At 36.4% G+C, this 17,614-nt stretch overlaps 1 protein-coding gene across 1 annotated transcript in view; it reads right to left on the bottom strand.

Annotated features, from left to right (window-relative positions):
- LOC128242830 (L-fucose kinase-like) overlaps positions 1–17,614 on the bottom strand; it is a 41,092-nt gene continuing 23,478 nt past the window's right edge. Inside the window, exons 15-28 of the mRNA XM_052960183.1 lie at positions 17,388–17,521; positions 14,540–14,617; positions 13,724–13,860; positions 12,429–12,586; positions 10,160–10,306; positions 9,156–9,317; positions 8,788–8,822; positions 7,477–7,591; positions 6,722–6,845; positions 6,054–6,148; positions 5,265–5,483; positions 4,792–4,891; positions 4,130–4,353; positions 1–3,800 (exon numbers count right to left, since the gene is read on the bottom strand). Coding sequence (XP_052816143.1) covers positions 3,255–3,800; positions 4,130–4,353; positions 4,792–4,891; positions 5,265–5,483; positions 6,054–6,148; positions 6,722–6,845; positions 7,477–7,591; positions 8,788–8,822; positions 9,156–9,317; positions 10,160–10,306; positions 12,429–12,586; positions 13,724–13,860; positions 14,540–14,617; positions 17,388–17,521 — 2,274 coding nt within the window. The 3' untranslated portion in view covers positions 1–3,254. The remainder of the gene's footprint in view (positions 3,801–4,129; positions 4,354–4,791; positions 4,892–5,264; positions 5,484–6,053; positions 6,149–6,721; positions 6,846–7,476; positions 7,592–8,787; positions 8,823–9,155; positions 9,318–10,159; positions 10,307–12,428; positions 12,587–13,723; positions 13,861–14,539; positions 14,618–17,387; positions 17,522–17,614) is intronic.

Below are 17,614 nucleotides of genomic sequence, written 5' to 3'. Positions count from 1 at the left end.
TTAATTTTACCCATTTATTTTTATTAATCAACAACCCCTTGAAAATATATTTAAACACGGATAAATCTATTGCATGAAAAAACAATAATTGTCTTGCTCTGCACAGAGGTGAAGATATAGAATCAAACCAGGCCCCAATTTCTTGAAACTTTTTAACAGGATCAAGCTATGCTCACTATTTTCGATTGTCTATTATTCGTAATATATATACTTCGCTGGGAGATTTTGGACTTTAAATATGAATTATCCTTGAGATAATTACAATAAACCATTTTGTATTGATGAAAATCATATTTAAGAATGTATTTCGGCTTATTGAAATTAGCTACTTAAGCCTGTTAAGCTTAAGAAGTTTTGAGAAAATGGGGCCTGAGATAATTATAAATATAAATTTCTCATAAGCATGATATCTTATTTATTAGACAAAACTTCAAAAACATATGAGTTAGAGCTCTACCAGTATGAGGAATCACATTAATTGACAGAATTTTGTAGAAAGGAGCAATGCTGAAATATTGGCCAAGGATTGTATCATTAAGAAACAAGCAAATATAAAATATTTACCGCATGTATTAGTAGAAAATACCATAGTCTTTTATAGATTAAGAAATATTTTCATATCTTTTCTGTGAGAACCCCTTTGAAGTCAAGTGATTCCTCAACCCTGAATGCTGAAAGGGCTGAAGAGCGGCATATAAATTATATAAGTATATAATCTGTATTTATATACATTGCTGGAAAAAAAACAAAGGAAGAAAAGCACCATGCTTCAAAACAAGAATTGCTAAGCCATTAAGGTTAGTTATGACTAGTAAACTATCTATATCTCATACATAATTAATACCTTCTGTTTCTGTTTTAAACATTGTCAATTAATCATCAACTTTATTTTTTAGCAATTAAGTTCAGTAGTATGAACAACATTAATAGAGTGGCTGCGGGGTAGGTGTGCACTACTTCAGGAGCCCTACCCGTATGTCATTCATTTATGTGAACAACGTACATGTTTAAAACAACATGTACAACATGACAACAGAATTAAGTTGTACAAGTATCGTTAAGGCTAAAAGTACACGTTCGATGAAACACCGCGTTTTAACAAACAACTTTTAAATACAACCGCAGATTTAACATGAGCAAGAACATGTTGTTTCGCAACCTCCCTTTTTATAACCTAAGAAAGTTAATGTCAACAGAAGGGCTAGCTGAGGTTGACCTTTCATGGGATGCTGTTATATGCTAATCACCCCCAATGGGATCTGATATTTAATTCATTATTCCATGCAATTGTTTTGTGAAACATAAAGAATAAAGCCAATTGTTTACACTGGTAACATCTTCGAAACACTTAGCATCTACTAACATGGATTTTCAACTATATTTTATAAGTGTCAATTGAACTATGCACTGGGAAAAGCAAGGAATCTATTTTTAAACTGCATGTGAGCGTGTATTAAAAATTATCACATTAGACATAAGAGATTAACTTATAATAGTTATAATAATGTAATAATACAGCATACAAAGTCATGTTAAATTGTCATAAAGCATTGCATAAAAAACTTGCACAGATACAATCATAATAAGTGGGAGAACACTTAAAAAATACATGAAGCACTCACGGAAGATGTACAATATAATACTATAATAAAATAATACAATGGACTCCAACCGCACCACTCCCCCCCCCCCCCCCTCCTTCCTTTCCTACTGCTCTCCCTTTCTCAGCACGTTAAATATATAATAAGTACTGATAATAAGTAATAAACAATAAACACAAATAAGACTTAAATAATGTTAAAACTTGAATTGTTAACTACTGTCTCAATATGTTTGCAGAGGAAACTAAATTCCCCCTCAAGCAAAATGATGCCAAACAGTTTTTGTTTAAATCATCAAATATTTCCATCATACCCATGTACACTTTTATTTAAAGACTGGTTTGGAAACATGATGTACATGTGTAAGTGTATGTATGGCTACAAGTGTGTGTACAAGTTGCAGTTGAAACTGAATGTCAAAATTTCTATTCAAACTTGTACTAATGAAGTAGGCTAACTGATTATCTCATAAATCATTTTCCTATTGCCTAAGTACATGTCATGTTCCGGTTGTCTGGTAAGCGAAGTGGATAGTGCACTGGCTTCTCACCTAGGCAACCTGGGTTGGATTCACAGCCTAGGTGCATGTGAGTTTGGTTTGTGGTCACCTAGCCGGACAAGTGAGTTTCCTTTGGGTACTCCGGTTTTCCCCACATCAAAAAACCACACTCGTGCATAAAATCATGCCAATATAGTAATGTTGTAATAACTTGATACACAATCGTTGTAAAATATATAAGTTAATCTCAACATGTCATGTTAAACATTGTACAGATACTTGGATGATATAGTAAACAACATAGCCCACATGTAAATGTACATTTAGTATAACGTAACCTCTTTAATGTTTATTTCTTTCCAGTTGAGTTCTGATCATGAAGTTGTTGAATTTTATTATTATTTGAAATTGTAGAAACCTTCACATTTATTTTTGTAAAACAAATGGAATAAAGACGATCCTTCGTTATTTATTTAACAAGATTTCTTCTCTGGGTCCGAGTCTATGCTTGGACTTGGGACTCGAGACTTTTCATACCTAATCATTGCCCCAGAAACTAGGAGAAAACAAATAATGTAACACAAATATACATGGTTGACAAATATAAATAATACAACAACCTGAACACACAATAAATTATAATTTACTGAAATTAAATTAAAAATGGCAGCATAATTCTGTATATGGCTTTGTGTCTGAATCCAAAAATTGAATTAAACAAAACACAAGTCCATATTTAAAAAATGATACTGTTTCAAAAGGACCAGTACATTTTTTCGGATTGATTACAAGTAATTTGAACTATATTCCAAATTCAACACATATACCAACCCTGACCATATCTGGTTGATTTTATACCCTAGGTTTCTATAAGCTTCATGAATGCATCTCTTTGCTTTACTTTTAGTTTTGAAAATTTGTTCTTGGTATTAAAGATCCAAAAGCTACCCATCAGATGTTGCTGAACATAAATTCCGTTTAACATGGCCTCACTTAAATGCAAGAAATGTAATCCTTCAAATGACTAATAAAGAACTCCAATTGGTTTGCTTTGCCTTGTGTCTTCACTTGACATTTTTTAAGGCACTTAAAAAAATAATTGTTAAGTCACTCTGACATCCTTCTCTCCACACCTTTGGCAATTCCAACTAGCGCTAGGTCGCACTTTCTTCAGCACTGCTTGTTTGGCATGTAGGCACTTTCTCACTTTCTCCACTCCCAGTCGGAGCCACTGTTTGTGATGCATCATTGTTATCCCCACTTCCAATGCTTGTTTTGTTAGAAATATTAACACTTCCCATATCCCCACACCCTGCAGTGGATGGACCCCCTACCACATCTTCAGTCCCCACATCCTCTCCCTTTTTTTCTACCCCCTCTCCCTTAATTTCTGCATCCTTTGACCCCTCCCCCTTCAATTCCTCCCCATCTGTTCCTGACTTCTGAGTTCCACCCTCCTCTGTCCCCATCCCCTGTGCCAGCCCGGCACTAAGGTTGGCCACCAGGCTGACCATATCGACGTCCCCAGGGAGGGACGGGGCGTGGTCATCATCCAGAAGGGTTTCAGGCTGGTTGTAGTATGTGCTCATGTCCTCATCTCCTTCTGAGATGGGCTCCGAGGGGCCGTCTTCCTCAATCACTGTGACAACCATACCTTCTGTATCCAGGCAAGCTTCGTAAACGCAAACCCCATCCATAGACTGGAAAAGTATCAAAAGAGATGTGACGTTATCAATGAAAATGATTTCTGTTGAGAATCAAAGCCCTGCTAGCACTGGTGTATTCACTGCTTGGGGACAAGGTAGAATGTGACATCATTGCATCATTGGTCATGTATTTAATAGGGGAGCTGCAGTGACCCTCCTAGTCATTTACAGTAATGACACTTTTACAAGCATCTGTATACTCTGTATTATTGTTCTATATTGCATGGAATTTCCAACAAACGGATGCTGCAAGACAAAGTAATGCACGGCTATGTTTCTGTCATGCTAAGCAGACGACCAAACTATATACCATTAAAATTTACCTCCATGGAATCAATGATGTTTTTTATGTTAGTCCTAGCTTCTTGATCTCGTGCCAGCACATACATAAATCCTCCGCCACCGGCCCCCGCCATGCTCATTCCAAGGGCGTTTGAGCGCACAGCTGACATGAGGCGGCTGACAAACTCAGGCTCACATCCTGGAGCCATGCGCTTCTTGAGGGTCCAATACTGGTCCATACACTGTCCTACCTTCTCTAAGTCACCTGTGAAGGACAAAAAATACAATCAAAACTCGCTAACGCGAATTTGTTATTGGACCTCGGGAAATATTCAAGATAATAAACATTCGATATAACCGAAATGCAAAACATGTCTATCTAAACCCCGAATATTTGAAAAAAAATCGACATAACTGGAAAATCGGGATAACAGAGTTTGACATAGTAAGTCTCGACTGTAGTTCTTACTTCATCATGATTAACTTTACAATCAATATTAAATATCAATATAACATGAAATTAATATATGTCATTATCATTATACAACACCATTACATAAATTATCCATAAAAAAATTCATAACAACATCAATTAATACCAACAGATGTTTCATACTCAAGCATAAATGAACTTGGGCGAACATTTTAATATTAACAAATTCAGTAAATTTTTAAATCACGGAACTTTCATCCTATACTGTACCTTGTTGAAAAAACTTTGCACAGTCATGGGCTTGACTGACCAGTCTGTCCTCTGTTTCAACGATCTGAGGGTTGCGAGCATACCAATTCCTCACCACATCCTGCATAATTACAATACATCAATACATGCTTCATTTCAACAGTATTAATTTTCTGGATCGGGAGGCAGCAACTAAAGTGAAAGTCATGAAAATCTGTGTCTCAAAATCTTAATACCCTTTATGTTGTAATTCATTGGCGTTGGGAAAAGAACAAATGTAGTTGACATAATATCATAGCAGACTTGCATGGTCAGATAAAGGATCTGATGTGGCACTTTGAATTTGGAAATTAACCCCTTTTTTTCATAAATAGTGAATAATTAGGGGTTGTAACTGTTTTGTGTATTATGTTGCATGAGAATTCACATGAAGTGCCACAATCATGCAACCATTAATTATATACTGATTATTTCAGCAAGAATAACACTCCAACCTGTAACAGGTTCCTGGCCAGCCTCGTTTTCCCTGTGTAGATAAGCACCAGTCTGTCATTAAAGGCCTGTACAACTTCTGGCCCCAGGTCAAGGTCATGGGCATCAACCTTGAGAGGGAGCCCCGCTTCTGACACGCCCAGCCTGACCCCACCCATGAGCCCACCGACCTGGTCCTGCCAGCCACCGCCAGTTGTTAACAGCTGCTCAAGGTACAACACCTGTAGTCGGCAGTGATGAATGATCAAATTAGTCCGTATAATTGTTCAGGGGCCGTATTCAATAAGCAAATTAGATTGATCTTAAATTTAAGATTAGAAACTACCGGAAGTGGTTTGATTGACCTGTATATTCAGCTGACCAATAGGCTGAATGGAATCACTGAGGCATGTCTAAGGATAAGAATAAGACCAATATTGAATCCTGGCCAAGGACATTTGTTCATTTTTTTTAGAGAAATGTACTCACAAACTGAAGTTTATGTAGCGTACCATAGTACAATACTGAATAGAGGCATCTGTGAAATAACCTTTTATTTTGGGACACTAATTGTTGCTTATTATGCTTGCCCAAAAAATAAAGATTCCCACAAGATGTTTTAATATGACTTGATAACCTATAAGAAGTCTGACAGTGAGTTTTCTATGCTTGTCAATTAGATGGCTGTACTAGGTACAAGAGCTTGGCTACTCTTTTTTTTCATTTAAGACACAAGATATAACAGCCCTATTTATATCCAATACCCTCTTCAAAGACAGTGAATTTTCTGTAGGTCAATAAATTCATTGTACCATGTGCACGAGGCTATGCAGGTCACATGACTTGCCGGCTGTTTTCAGCAGAGATGCCATCACTGCTCCCGCCAGGATACTGCTGGTTCCAAGACCTGAGGAAAAATTGTTTATACTGTAGGCAATTTAACAAGATAAGAGATTGGTGTAACTGGTAATACTTACTGCTTGCAAACTGCATTGTTAACACAAAAAAAGTCATAGGCTTTTCACAATGCTAAATTGTTTTTTTGTGTTATTTCAACCTAAACACAATTATGGTTTTGTAATTAAAAGTATTTTCAGTCTATATGGAGAAATCCATTTATATGTTTGTCGTCCATGCCATTTACCATATATCAGTTTAAACTGATGCACAGCTTTTTTTCAAATCCTCTAAGCTCTAAAATCTTGTCCAATTTATAATTAACTATTGGTGGTGTGTAACCTTTCAAGTAGTACAAAAGGGTGGAGGTTTTATACAGTAAATGCACCAACAGCTGCACTGTCAACAAAATGGTAGATGATACATCATCTTCCAGCAAAATAAGCTTGAATATTTATGTTTTGAATCAGGATAAGCACTGTTAAGGACTTATTATGATCATGGAAAAAGACCCCACCCACCTGTCTATTACATGTCTTTAATGATACATAAGGTATTCCATTCCCACAATCAGCAAACTCACCAGAGCCCTGTGGTAAATTGGTCCAGCTGTGGAGCTCAAACCCACCACCATATCGAGCTGTGAGCTGGTCAGTTAGGGACTTATCTGAGGTAAGATCGACCAACTCTGCACACACGAATGCAGCCTTAAAGTTTTAAAAATGATTATTTATGCCTTTTATATGTATACATTTATGATAATGTTGTTGTCATTATTTTGTGAGTAAACAAAGAAAATGCCAGAAAACACATTTTTTTGACAAAATATATCTTTGAACCCTGAGAAATTGAAAAATATGCTAGTATTCACATTCATTTTTAATTGAAATAGTTTAGAAAAAAAATTATATAATCACTCTCGTTGCAATATGAGAGTGTGATTTTGTGTTGTGTGGATACCAGAGCCTCTGGAGGAAACCCACTTGTCCAGCTAGGTGACCACAAACCAAACTCAAATATCCGAATTTAAAGGTGGTTAACAGAACTAAATGAAACTATTCATTATTTTTACCCTATTCAACAGTGGCCTTTAACAGACATCATCCCCTCTGAACATTACTTTTCAGTCAAGTCGGTTTTTAGAAGCCCTGTCATTTAGTACATAACATATTTTTCCATGGGGATGGAAGGACGTGCAGAAGCTCCGATTACTATACGCTGCCCTTTAGGGGCATAAGAAAACATATTTTGTCTTCTATGAAGTAAAAACTTAAGATATGACTAAGATTCTTTATGGAAACAGGGCCCTGGCTTATTATCAATTTGTGAGTTGGATACCTTGAGAAGTGCCCCGGGGCTGTGGGGCTGGTAATAGTCACTCAGGTCAGATAACTCCGTACACACAACCTCCTTTGCCTCCGTCGACCCGTGGAGAACAAGCACCAACTTTGGTCTAAATAATTTAAGGTTAAAAAGGTTAAACAGTATATTACTTGAAATCGAATAATCCCGCAAAAACACACATATTAAAACTCATTTTTAAGATCAACACAAGCCTTGCTCCTTCATCAGGGTAAAAGCAAATAGAACAAATAGCAGACGGGATGTTGTTATTTTTTTCGAAAAAATATTTCTGACATACAAAAAGGTTTGCTTGTGCGTGGTATTAAATAACCTCACGCCTTACATTGAAGTGCCATTTGATACTGATGAGTCTAACCAAGACAAGGCGCAATTTCAGAGATGTGAATGACATGGCAGCTGAAGGGCTCAAACAGTTTTGGCAAGGGATTTGGGAGCTGGCTCTGAAAATCCCTTCGAATGGATGAAAACTGGAGTCAATATTAATTTGTTGATAATATTGACACTCCAGTTTTAATAAAGTAACAAAAGAAAGCATCCAGTTAACTTTTTTGAACATTTAAAAATAAAATAATAATAATTTAATCCTTCGATTGGAAATCCAGAAATCACATTATGACACAGCTGTTCTATTGCTTATTTTTGGTTTTCATTACTCCATTTTACATATTCTATTTGTTTATACTTTATCCATGCTTATTTTTAGCCCCATTGTAAAGACACCACTCAACTGATATCAATCTGTTCTTTATTCTGGATTGAAACAGGGCCCAAAGTCACTAACGTCTGGAATCTGCATTTCAAACTCAAAACTACAAATCTTAATTTCATCGTTAAATATCTATTTTAGCAGTGAGTTGTTTTCACTTTTACTTTTACATCAAGGTGGGAGCTGACAGGGTTTTCAGAAATTTGCTAGGAGCAGACCCGGATTTTAAACCAGGCCCTGTCTCAGACTAGTCCAGTGTCTTAATACTAGACCAAATATCCAAGGCTTAGTGAAACCCATAATCTCTCAGGTGAGACCAACATTAAATATTCAACATAAACGTAAGCATACCAGCTCTGACAAGTAAGAACTGTCACAGATTTCATTTCTTACTGGTCATTACTCTCTTGGCCAGTGATTGACCCAGAATTGGCTGCAATTCATTCATTAGAAATAAAGAATTATTTAAAGAGTTCCAATATGTCTTTAGATTTTGAAATTCCTACCTATACTAACATCATCAAAGAATGAACACTAAGAAAGCTTCATTTGTTTCTTGTTTTTCATTGCTGACTTACTCTTTAATTCTTCTGGACTTAGCACCAATTGGTCTCTGAAACAAAACAGAAGAAATCATTAGTTGATTTAAGCACAATCCCACAAGCCCAACACGGGTTGAATATTTTTCAGGCTTGCTGAAAGCACTCTGAAAGAGCTTGTTACATTTTCTAAAGCCTAATAGCCACATATCAAAGTATAAAATTCGGGTTTGTTTATCCAAAAGACTAATTATGATGACAAAGAAATGCTAATTTTGTAAACTTGACAAAAAGCATACTAGTTATAATATTTTCCAGTTTTTAAATAGTTCAAAACAGAAAAAGGCTGGTCATTGAACATAAACATCGTTTAATTTTAAATGAACACAAAAGTCAAAGTTTCTAACCTTGCCATTAACAAGCAGTGCTGCCATGGTAACGGCTCCGCCATGTTCGTACGTGATTGGTGGAGTATCTGACCAACCCCCAGAAATGTCAATACGGGCTGGGCACTCAGCAAGCACCCAATGGCCCAACCCAGTGGGTTGGGCATCAGTCAGTGTCACATGCTGTAATAAAAAAACACATTTAGTACAATACAATAACACTTATTCAAGAATTGCCTTGCCTTTCAAATTAACATTAATTGCCATTCACATTTACACAAATGTTGTTCAAATAAACATTATTTGCATTTCACTTTAACATTTATTTTGTTCAAATATGTCATTCATCTTAAAACATTGTTATGACGTAAATGTAAAGCAACTCTTGATTCGTTTTAAAAGTAAATTAGTCAATCTAAATAGCAAAAATAAATAAAACAGAATGACTAAATGAGCACTTTAACACCAGTTCACAAAAACAATTAATTCACAAATCAATGTTTTTACCGATTTATTCATAAAACCATAGTATTTATTTTTGTGAATTTTGTTTCAATTGAAATGCGCGAGAAATAACATAGTCAGCGCGAGACCGTGATTTCATTGCCAACATCGTGAGACTTGACAGGTTTGCATTCAAGCATTCCTGTCATTACTCCAACCACCTGTTTAGCAGGTCATGACACTATGTCTAATTAGTACCTGAGCTGCGCCCTGTGCCATGTGACTCTGATCAACTTGTTGTGCCATTACCCAACCCACCTGTATTTTTGTCTTGATCACATGTATTTGCAAACCCTCAATATCAGCTTGTCCAGCCATTACCCCACCCACCTGTTTAGCTATTATGACCGCATGTCTCATTAGTATCTGTGCGGCGCCCTCATAGTGGAGTGCGGACCTGATCAACTTGTTGGGCCATTTGCCCACCCACCTGTTTTTCTGTCATGATCACATGTATTTGCACACCCCCATAATAGTGACCTGCACCCAATATCAGCTTGTCCAGCCATTACCCCACCCACCTGTTTAGCTGTCATGACAGCATGTCTTATTAGTATCTGCGCGGCCCCCTCATAGTGGCGTGCGGCTCTGATCAACTTGTCCGGCCGGTCCAACCATTGACCTCTCTCATGTTTTAGCTGATCAATACCATGGTGGATATTGTGTTTCTGCAATAGAATTTGAAAATTGACTGATCACCTAATATATCTTAAGTCAAATGCATGGATCTGTTGCACAATGCACCCAGGAATATCCTCACTTCTACTCAAGGACTGCAGTCATAATCATGAATCATAATTTTATTCAAATAAATGCTCAAATTTTTTCTAAGTATGTTATGTAATAACTCATTTATAAAACTAGGCAGAGCACTGCAAATTAATGCCTAGGATAAGTACATGTAGTGGTTATAGTTCATGTATTACAAGTTAATGTGTCCATAAGTTACCCACATATGCCACTTTTGTCACAAAAGCAAAGGGCCATTTTATTGTCCATTCTCCATAAAATAATGAGTCCCACAAGTATCATCAAACACCTTACTGAAAGATCTCATAAGTGTATGACTAATAAATTTGACGTAATGAGTGATACATATTCAACCAGTCCAAAAATGACAACTTTTGCTAATTCAAGGGCCATAACTCTGGATATACTGTGTACAGCGGCTAAAAAATACCATTGCACAACTGCATCACCCCCTTAATACACCCCTAAGTTTGCATGACTTTAAATAATATGCTTTTAAAGTTTTGAGCTGACAGTCCAGAAATGCCAATTTTGCTAATTCAACGCCCATGACAATAAAGGCTAATAAACGAAATTTAATGCATAAAATACTGAAGCAATGAAGTATAATTTGTGTTTCACAACAAAGCAAGTGGCTTAACAAATATTTTAGACACACTGCATGAATATTTTATATATAATCATTATAATTAAAACTACAATTATGTGTGGTTTTCGTTATCAACAAAAATACAAAGTTTAGTCCAAGGTTTTCGAGTTTAAATATTGATACTTTGCTGGCTATTACAGAATTTTGTCTCTTACATTATAAGATTTCAAAACCGTTTTTTGGTGATAACATTTCAGCCAATCTTAACATTATCAAAACCTTGTATAGTGCAAGTATTCATTATTGATCTTATCCTTATCCTCAGACATGCCTCAGTGATTCCATTCGGCCTATTGGTCAGCTCAATATACAGGCCAATCTAAACACTGAGTATATAATCTTAAATTTAAGTTCAATTTAAGTTCCTTATTGAATACAGCCCCAGAGAACACAGGCAACTATCCAGTCCTTATCAAAGTGACACTCTTATTAAAAAACAATACATACACATGTATAACAAACATCAATTTTGACTGATAAAGCTTTAACTACTTACTAAATAATGCACTTAAGGAAAATTTAAATTACTGATAACAAGATTGTAACCTTGTATTTGATAGCAGAAAGCGCAAAAATATTAAATGATTGGTGGATGCTAAAAGATTTACTGTTTTCTACTTTAGTCCCATAAGATAGAAATATCGTGTTTTATGCTAATTTCTTACAAATTAAACTCGGTATCCTTCATAACAACCATTCTTTTCGACATTTATTCATCCTTTTTGGAACATTAAAACAATATTATTCATAGTGGTAAATCTTATTTGGGAGTAAGTGTGCATCTTTAAGGTGCAAATTTAGTTATGTTTTTGACAATCAAATTTAATATCACTTATCCAATAGGTCAAAGCAATTATGAAGTAAATATAGTTTTTGTAAAGGGACTTTTGTCTGATACAAAAAAAAAAAAAATTATTAATCACACATTGAATTATGATTTCACCTACACAATTAATTAACGCCATGATAAACTTGTTGACCATTGATTTACTTTAGCATTTTTCAAATCTAGGAAATCAGAACAATATTTTTGACTCACCAACCAAGAAAGCCAATCATATCATCAAATATTATGCAAATACAAAAATCTACCTTCTGCCTACACTAACAAGAAACAAGAGATCAGCAAAGTAAATGCCAAAACCTGTCTGTTTTATATTTCAGCTGAAATGGGGCTAAACTCTTAATTTATCAAAGCCGGAGCTATGATCCTTGCTACACATGTGCACATTGTTTCTTTGTGCATTTAAATTGTTAAAATGTTGTACGCTTTTTGAGTTATGGCCTCTGGTTAAAGATTTTTCATGATGTCAACAACGCTGCTGATGACATCACCAAGGCGATGACAATATCTCAACATCATTTTCCGTCAAAAAACTGATAAGTCATACCTCTAGCAGATCAAAGGCCACTGCCCAGTCCTTATTAGCTGCGGGTCCACTACGCAGACCACCTTTTGGCCCAGCCATACAACCGAGAACATCCGCAATGTTGGCCAATGTCCGGGCTGCGGTTCCTGCTTGCAGCTCATCGAGGCTCATCTCACAGACTAAAGAACGGGAACCAATTTTTAAATTTGTTTGATAAACTGGCATGAATATTGTGATGGCCAAAAAGACAATAATATAAAAAAAATATGAAAAATATACTCTAGAAATCCCCAAAAATGATGTTGCAAACATAATTCTACTTTTGGTCGCTTATTTAATCATATTGTACAACAGGAATGGTATCACATCCAGTTATCAACATATGGAATCTTCACTTCCATATCACTTTTTTACTGGTGAATATCAATTTCCATGAGTTGTCATGTGAAGGCCACTGGAACAATGCATTATTATTTAAAAACCCTTTTTGTGTGTTACCATTTGTCCAAAGGGGGGGGGGCCTTTTAAACAAAGGATAATCTTCAACCTGTATAAACATCACCAATTTTTATTACTGGCTAAATTTTGAAACATAATGAAATATGAAGCTAACATCATTTTAATTTACGTATAAAATCAACTGAAATCTTTATTGAAATGGCCCACTGATATAATAGTTACCTTCCATACATTAATGTGGAAATAATATCCACACAAGTTTACCTGGGTAATTCCAATAAAAGTAAGGACGTTCAACAACATGAATTTAAATCTGGAGTCACAGGATATTGATAAATGCAAGCTTCCTTTTATTTATAGCAATGTTGCCAGGTAACCCTTGACAACATGACATACTTATATAAATACAGCATAAAATGTGTACCAGAGGTTTAGTATTTCTTGGTCAGCAGTAGTTCTTGGAGAGACGCAATTTTAGCTTTATTTTTGAAGTTACTTATGTAACAGAATGCACAAATTGCTATGTGCACCTGTCGGGGTTCAAACTCCAGCCTCTCGCTCTGCAGGCGGATACTCTACCGGATCGCTCTAAAAGCTAGCTCTAAATCTAATACCAGGTTACACTTATCAAATGCCTGGTTATTATCATTTAAGTGCTAAAAAAAGGCCAAGACACATTGATTTTACCTAACAAACATTCAAATTATTACTAACCTCATGCAACTGCCAGAAAGGTTTCAATCATGCTAATACCAGTTGCTTTCAAACAAAAACAAACACGGCAGACAAACAAACTAAAGCACCTCTCGATGTTATAAGCAGTAAGCATGACAACTAGATAAGAGAACTAGCCTTACCTTCATCAAGCACACCTAGCACATGTTGGGTGTAGCCCTCTACTACCGCACTGTTATAGAAGGCTCGAAAGCCTTTATTTTCCTGGTTAAGTAGCGCCCTCTTGAGGTCAAACTCTCCGACAGTGTAAAACAGCTCCCTAGCAATGACATTCATGAAGTCAAGGGCTTGATTCAATTAAGGTCTTTGTTAGAAAATCAAGTTATCTTAATATTATATTCCGCATATTCATAATGTGAATTTGCAATTAATCGAATTAGATAGAGTGAAACACCAAACTGACATGTTATTTTTTAGAGATTTTTTAGCGTGTTTAGAACATTAATACAACTGAATTATTAATACTAATTATTTAACAAATATTGAAGAGACATGTTAATGTTTGTCTCTTTTCTCATTTAACTAGAGGCGTAACCCAAGAAATATTTAAGACAGATTTAGCAGACTTGAACACATTATGCATGTTTTCATTATGAACATTCGTACCAAACTTCATACTATTATCCTGAATGATTTCACTGTTATAGCCAACACTTAAGATTTATATGTGATGGTGTGCAGAGTTATGGGCCTTGTAAAACATACATGCATATTGTCTATGGCAACATGTGTACAAAATTTCATTTAAATATTATAAATGATATTTGAGTCATAGCATAGAAATAACGTTTTTGCACAACCCCGACAGTGATGATGACAGTAACAACACTAAGGCCATGGCAACCCCTCAACTTTCTTCTTTGAAAAACAGACAATCTAAAAACTTACAATCTAAGACAAAATATTTATCATATATTTCACAGATTGAAGCCATTCACCTTCTTGCATTAAATTCCTTTTCAAAATCAATCAGTTTCTGTATGTCTCGTAAGCTAAGACGCCAGGAACTTTTCCACCTGAAAACAAAGAAACACTTGAAAAGCATATATGCCTCTAAACAGTGCTTTTGAAAGTAACATTCATCTGGTGTAAGGATGAAAAAGCTGAGCTGTAAGAATAATAATATATATCATGTGTGACTAGTCCAGAGAGCTATCAAGAGCCTTATTTTTTGATCCTGACCAGAAACACATAATCAATTTCAATTTGTAAAAATCTTCAAAGTGCATGCAATAATCTTCTGTCAGATGTAACAGATACTATGTTCTAGTCAAATATATTTCAAGGATTATTCATTTTCATTTTGTGATTAAATTTCTTAAAAATATGTAATTGATCAGGCTCTATTGAAACACCATATCTTACTTAACATAACCTACACAGGTAAAGATCTAAATGTGGCCCATTGTCGCAAGTGACTCATCTGGAAATGCTGTTGTTAATGCCTATTCTGTTGGCACGAAACACTAATGCCATAAGTAAATGCCTTTTAGAAACTGCAGTACCACAATGCCCAAGTTAGTGTTGAGACCATTGACAACATCTAGACATATTAAACTTGACAAACACATCAAAGAAATTATACTTAAATATTAACAATAAATAACAATTCTTCATAATACTTGTCTGGTTCAACACAGTCTTAACCCCAGAGATCCTCCTAGATAAAGCCTAGATAATGCCTGTCTGGTTCAACACAGTCTTAACCCAAGAGATCCTCCTAGAGAATGCCTGTCTAGTTCAATACTGTCTTAACCCCAGAGATCAACCTAGATGATGCCTGTCTGGTTCAACACAGTCTTAACACAAGAGATCCTCCTAGATAAAGCCTGTCTAGTTCAATACTGTCTTAAGCCAAGAGATCCTCCTAGATAATGCCTGTCTGGTTCAACACAGTCTTAAGCCAAGAGATCCTCCTAGATAAACCCTGTCTAGTTCAATACAGTCTTAAGCCCAGAGATCCTCCTAGAGAATGCCTGTCTGGTTCAACACAGTCTTAACCCAAGAGATACTCCTAGATAAAGCCTGTCTAGTTCAATACCGTCTTAAGCCAAGAGATCCTCCTAGATAATGCCTGTCTAGTTCAATACTATCTTAACACCAGAGATCCTCCTAGATAAAGCCTAGATAATGCCTGTCTGGTTCAATACTGTCTTAAACCCAGAGATCCACCTAGATGATGCCTGTCTGGTTCAATACTGTCTTAACCCCAGAGATCCTCCTAGATAAAGCCTGTCTAGTTCAATACCGTCTTAAGCCAAGAGATCCTCCTAGATAAAGCCTGTCTAGTTCAATACCGTCTTAAGCCAAGAGATCCTCCTAGATAATGCCTGTCTAGTTCAATACTGTCTTAACACCAGAGATCCTCCTAGATAAAGCCTAGATAATGCCTGTCTGGTTCAATACTGTCTTAAACCCAGAGATCCACCTAGATGATGCCTGTCTGGTTCAATACTGTCTTAACCCCAGAGATCCACCTAGATGGTGCCTGTCTGGTTCAATACTGTCTTAACCCAAGAGATCCTCCTAGATAAAGCCTGTCTAGTTCAATACCGTCTTAAGCCAAGAGATCCTCCTAGATAATGCCTGTCAAGTTCAATACTGTCTTAACACCGGAGATCCTCCTAGATAAAGCCTACATAATGCCTGTCTGGTTCAATACTGTCTTAAACCCAGAGATCCACCTACATGTAGATGATGCCTGTCTGGTTCAATACTGTCTTAACCCCAGAGATCCTCCTAGATAATGCCTTTCTGGTTCAATACAGTCTTAACCCAAGAGATCCTTCTAAATAATGCCTGTCTTAACCCTAGAAAGCCTCCTTTATAATGTCTTTCTGGTTCAATACTGTCTTAACCCCAGAGATCCTTCTAGATAATGCCTGTCTGGTTCAACACAGTCTTAAACCCAGAGATCCTTCTAGATAATGCCTGTCTCGTTCAATACTGTCTTTACTCCAGATATCCTCCTAGATAATGCCTGTCTTGTTCAATACTGTCTTAACCCCAGATATCCTCCTAGATAATGCCTGTCTCGTTCAATACTGTCTTAACCCCAGATATCCTCCTAGATAATGCCTGTCTCGTTCAATACTGTCTTAACCCCAGAAATCCTTCTAGATATTGTCTGTCTGGTTCAATACTGTCTTAACCCCAGAGATAATTCTAGATAATGTCTGTCTGGTTCAATACTGTCTTAACCCCAAAGATCCTTCTAGATAATGCCTGTCTGGTTCAATACCGTCTTAACCCTAGAGATCCTCCTAGATAATGCCTGTCTTGTTCAATACTGTCTTAACCCCAGAGATCCTCCTAGATAATGCCTGCCTGGTTCAATACTGTCTTAACCCCAGAGATCCTTCTATATAATGCCTGTCTGGTTCAACACAGTTTTAACTCCAGAGATCCTTCTAGATAATGCATGTCTCGTTCAATACCGTCTTTACCCCAGAGATCCTCCTAGATAATGCCTGTCATAACCCTAGAAAGCCTCCTTTATAATGCCTTTCTGGTTCAATACTGTCTTAACCCCAGAGATCCTTCTAGATAATGCCTGTCTCGTTCAATACTGTCTTAATCCTAGAATTCCTCCTATATAATGCCTGTCTCGTTCAATACTGTCTTAACCCCAGAGATCCTTCTAGATAATGCCTGCCTGGTTTAATACTGTCTTAACCCCAGAGATCCTCCTAGATAATGCCTGTCTTAACCCCAGAGATCCTTCTAGATAATGCCTGTCTGGTTCAATAATAAATGACAGTGTAATAATATGATTAATCCATCTACCTGCGGAGTATGTGTTTATCATCGCTGTCCTGTATGACTCCTTGGAGCCAGAGTATCTCCGTAAGCCCAACCCTCTCTATTGCATGGAAGACGGGAAACAACAATGCCGTCTCGATCGTTTGATCATCTGTCTCCTGTTGACATTACACTCCTTTATTTAACTTGCTTGGATAAATGCTGTATTAGAGTGTACATGTTATAATTATAACAACAGGTAGAAAGATCCC

Source organism: Mya arenaria, chromosome 8, assembly GCF_026914265.1.
Source record: "Mya arenaria isolate MELC-2E11 chromosome 8, ASM2691426v1".
NCBI lineage: Eukaryota > Metazoa > Mollusca > Bivalvia > Myida > Myidae > Mya > Mya arenaria.
This window is presented reverse-complemented; position numbering and strand designations above follow the sequence as displayed.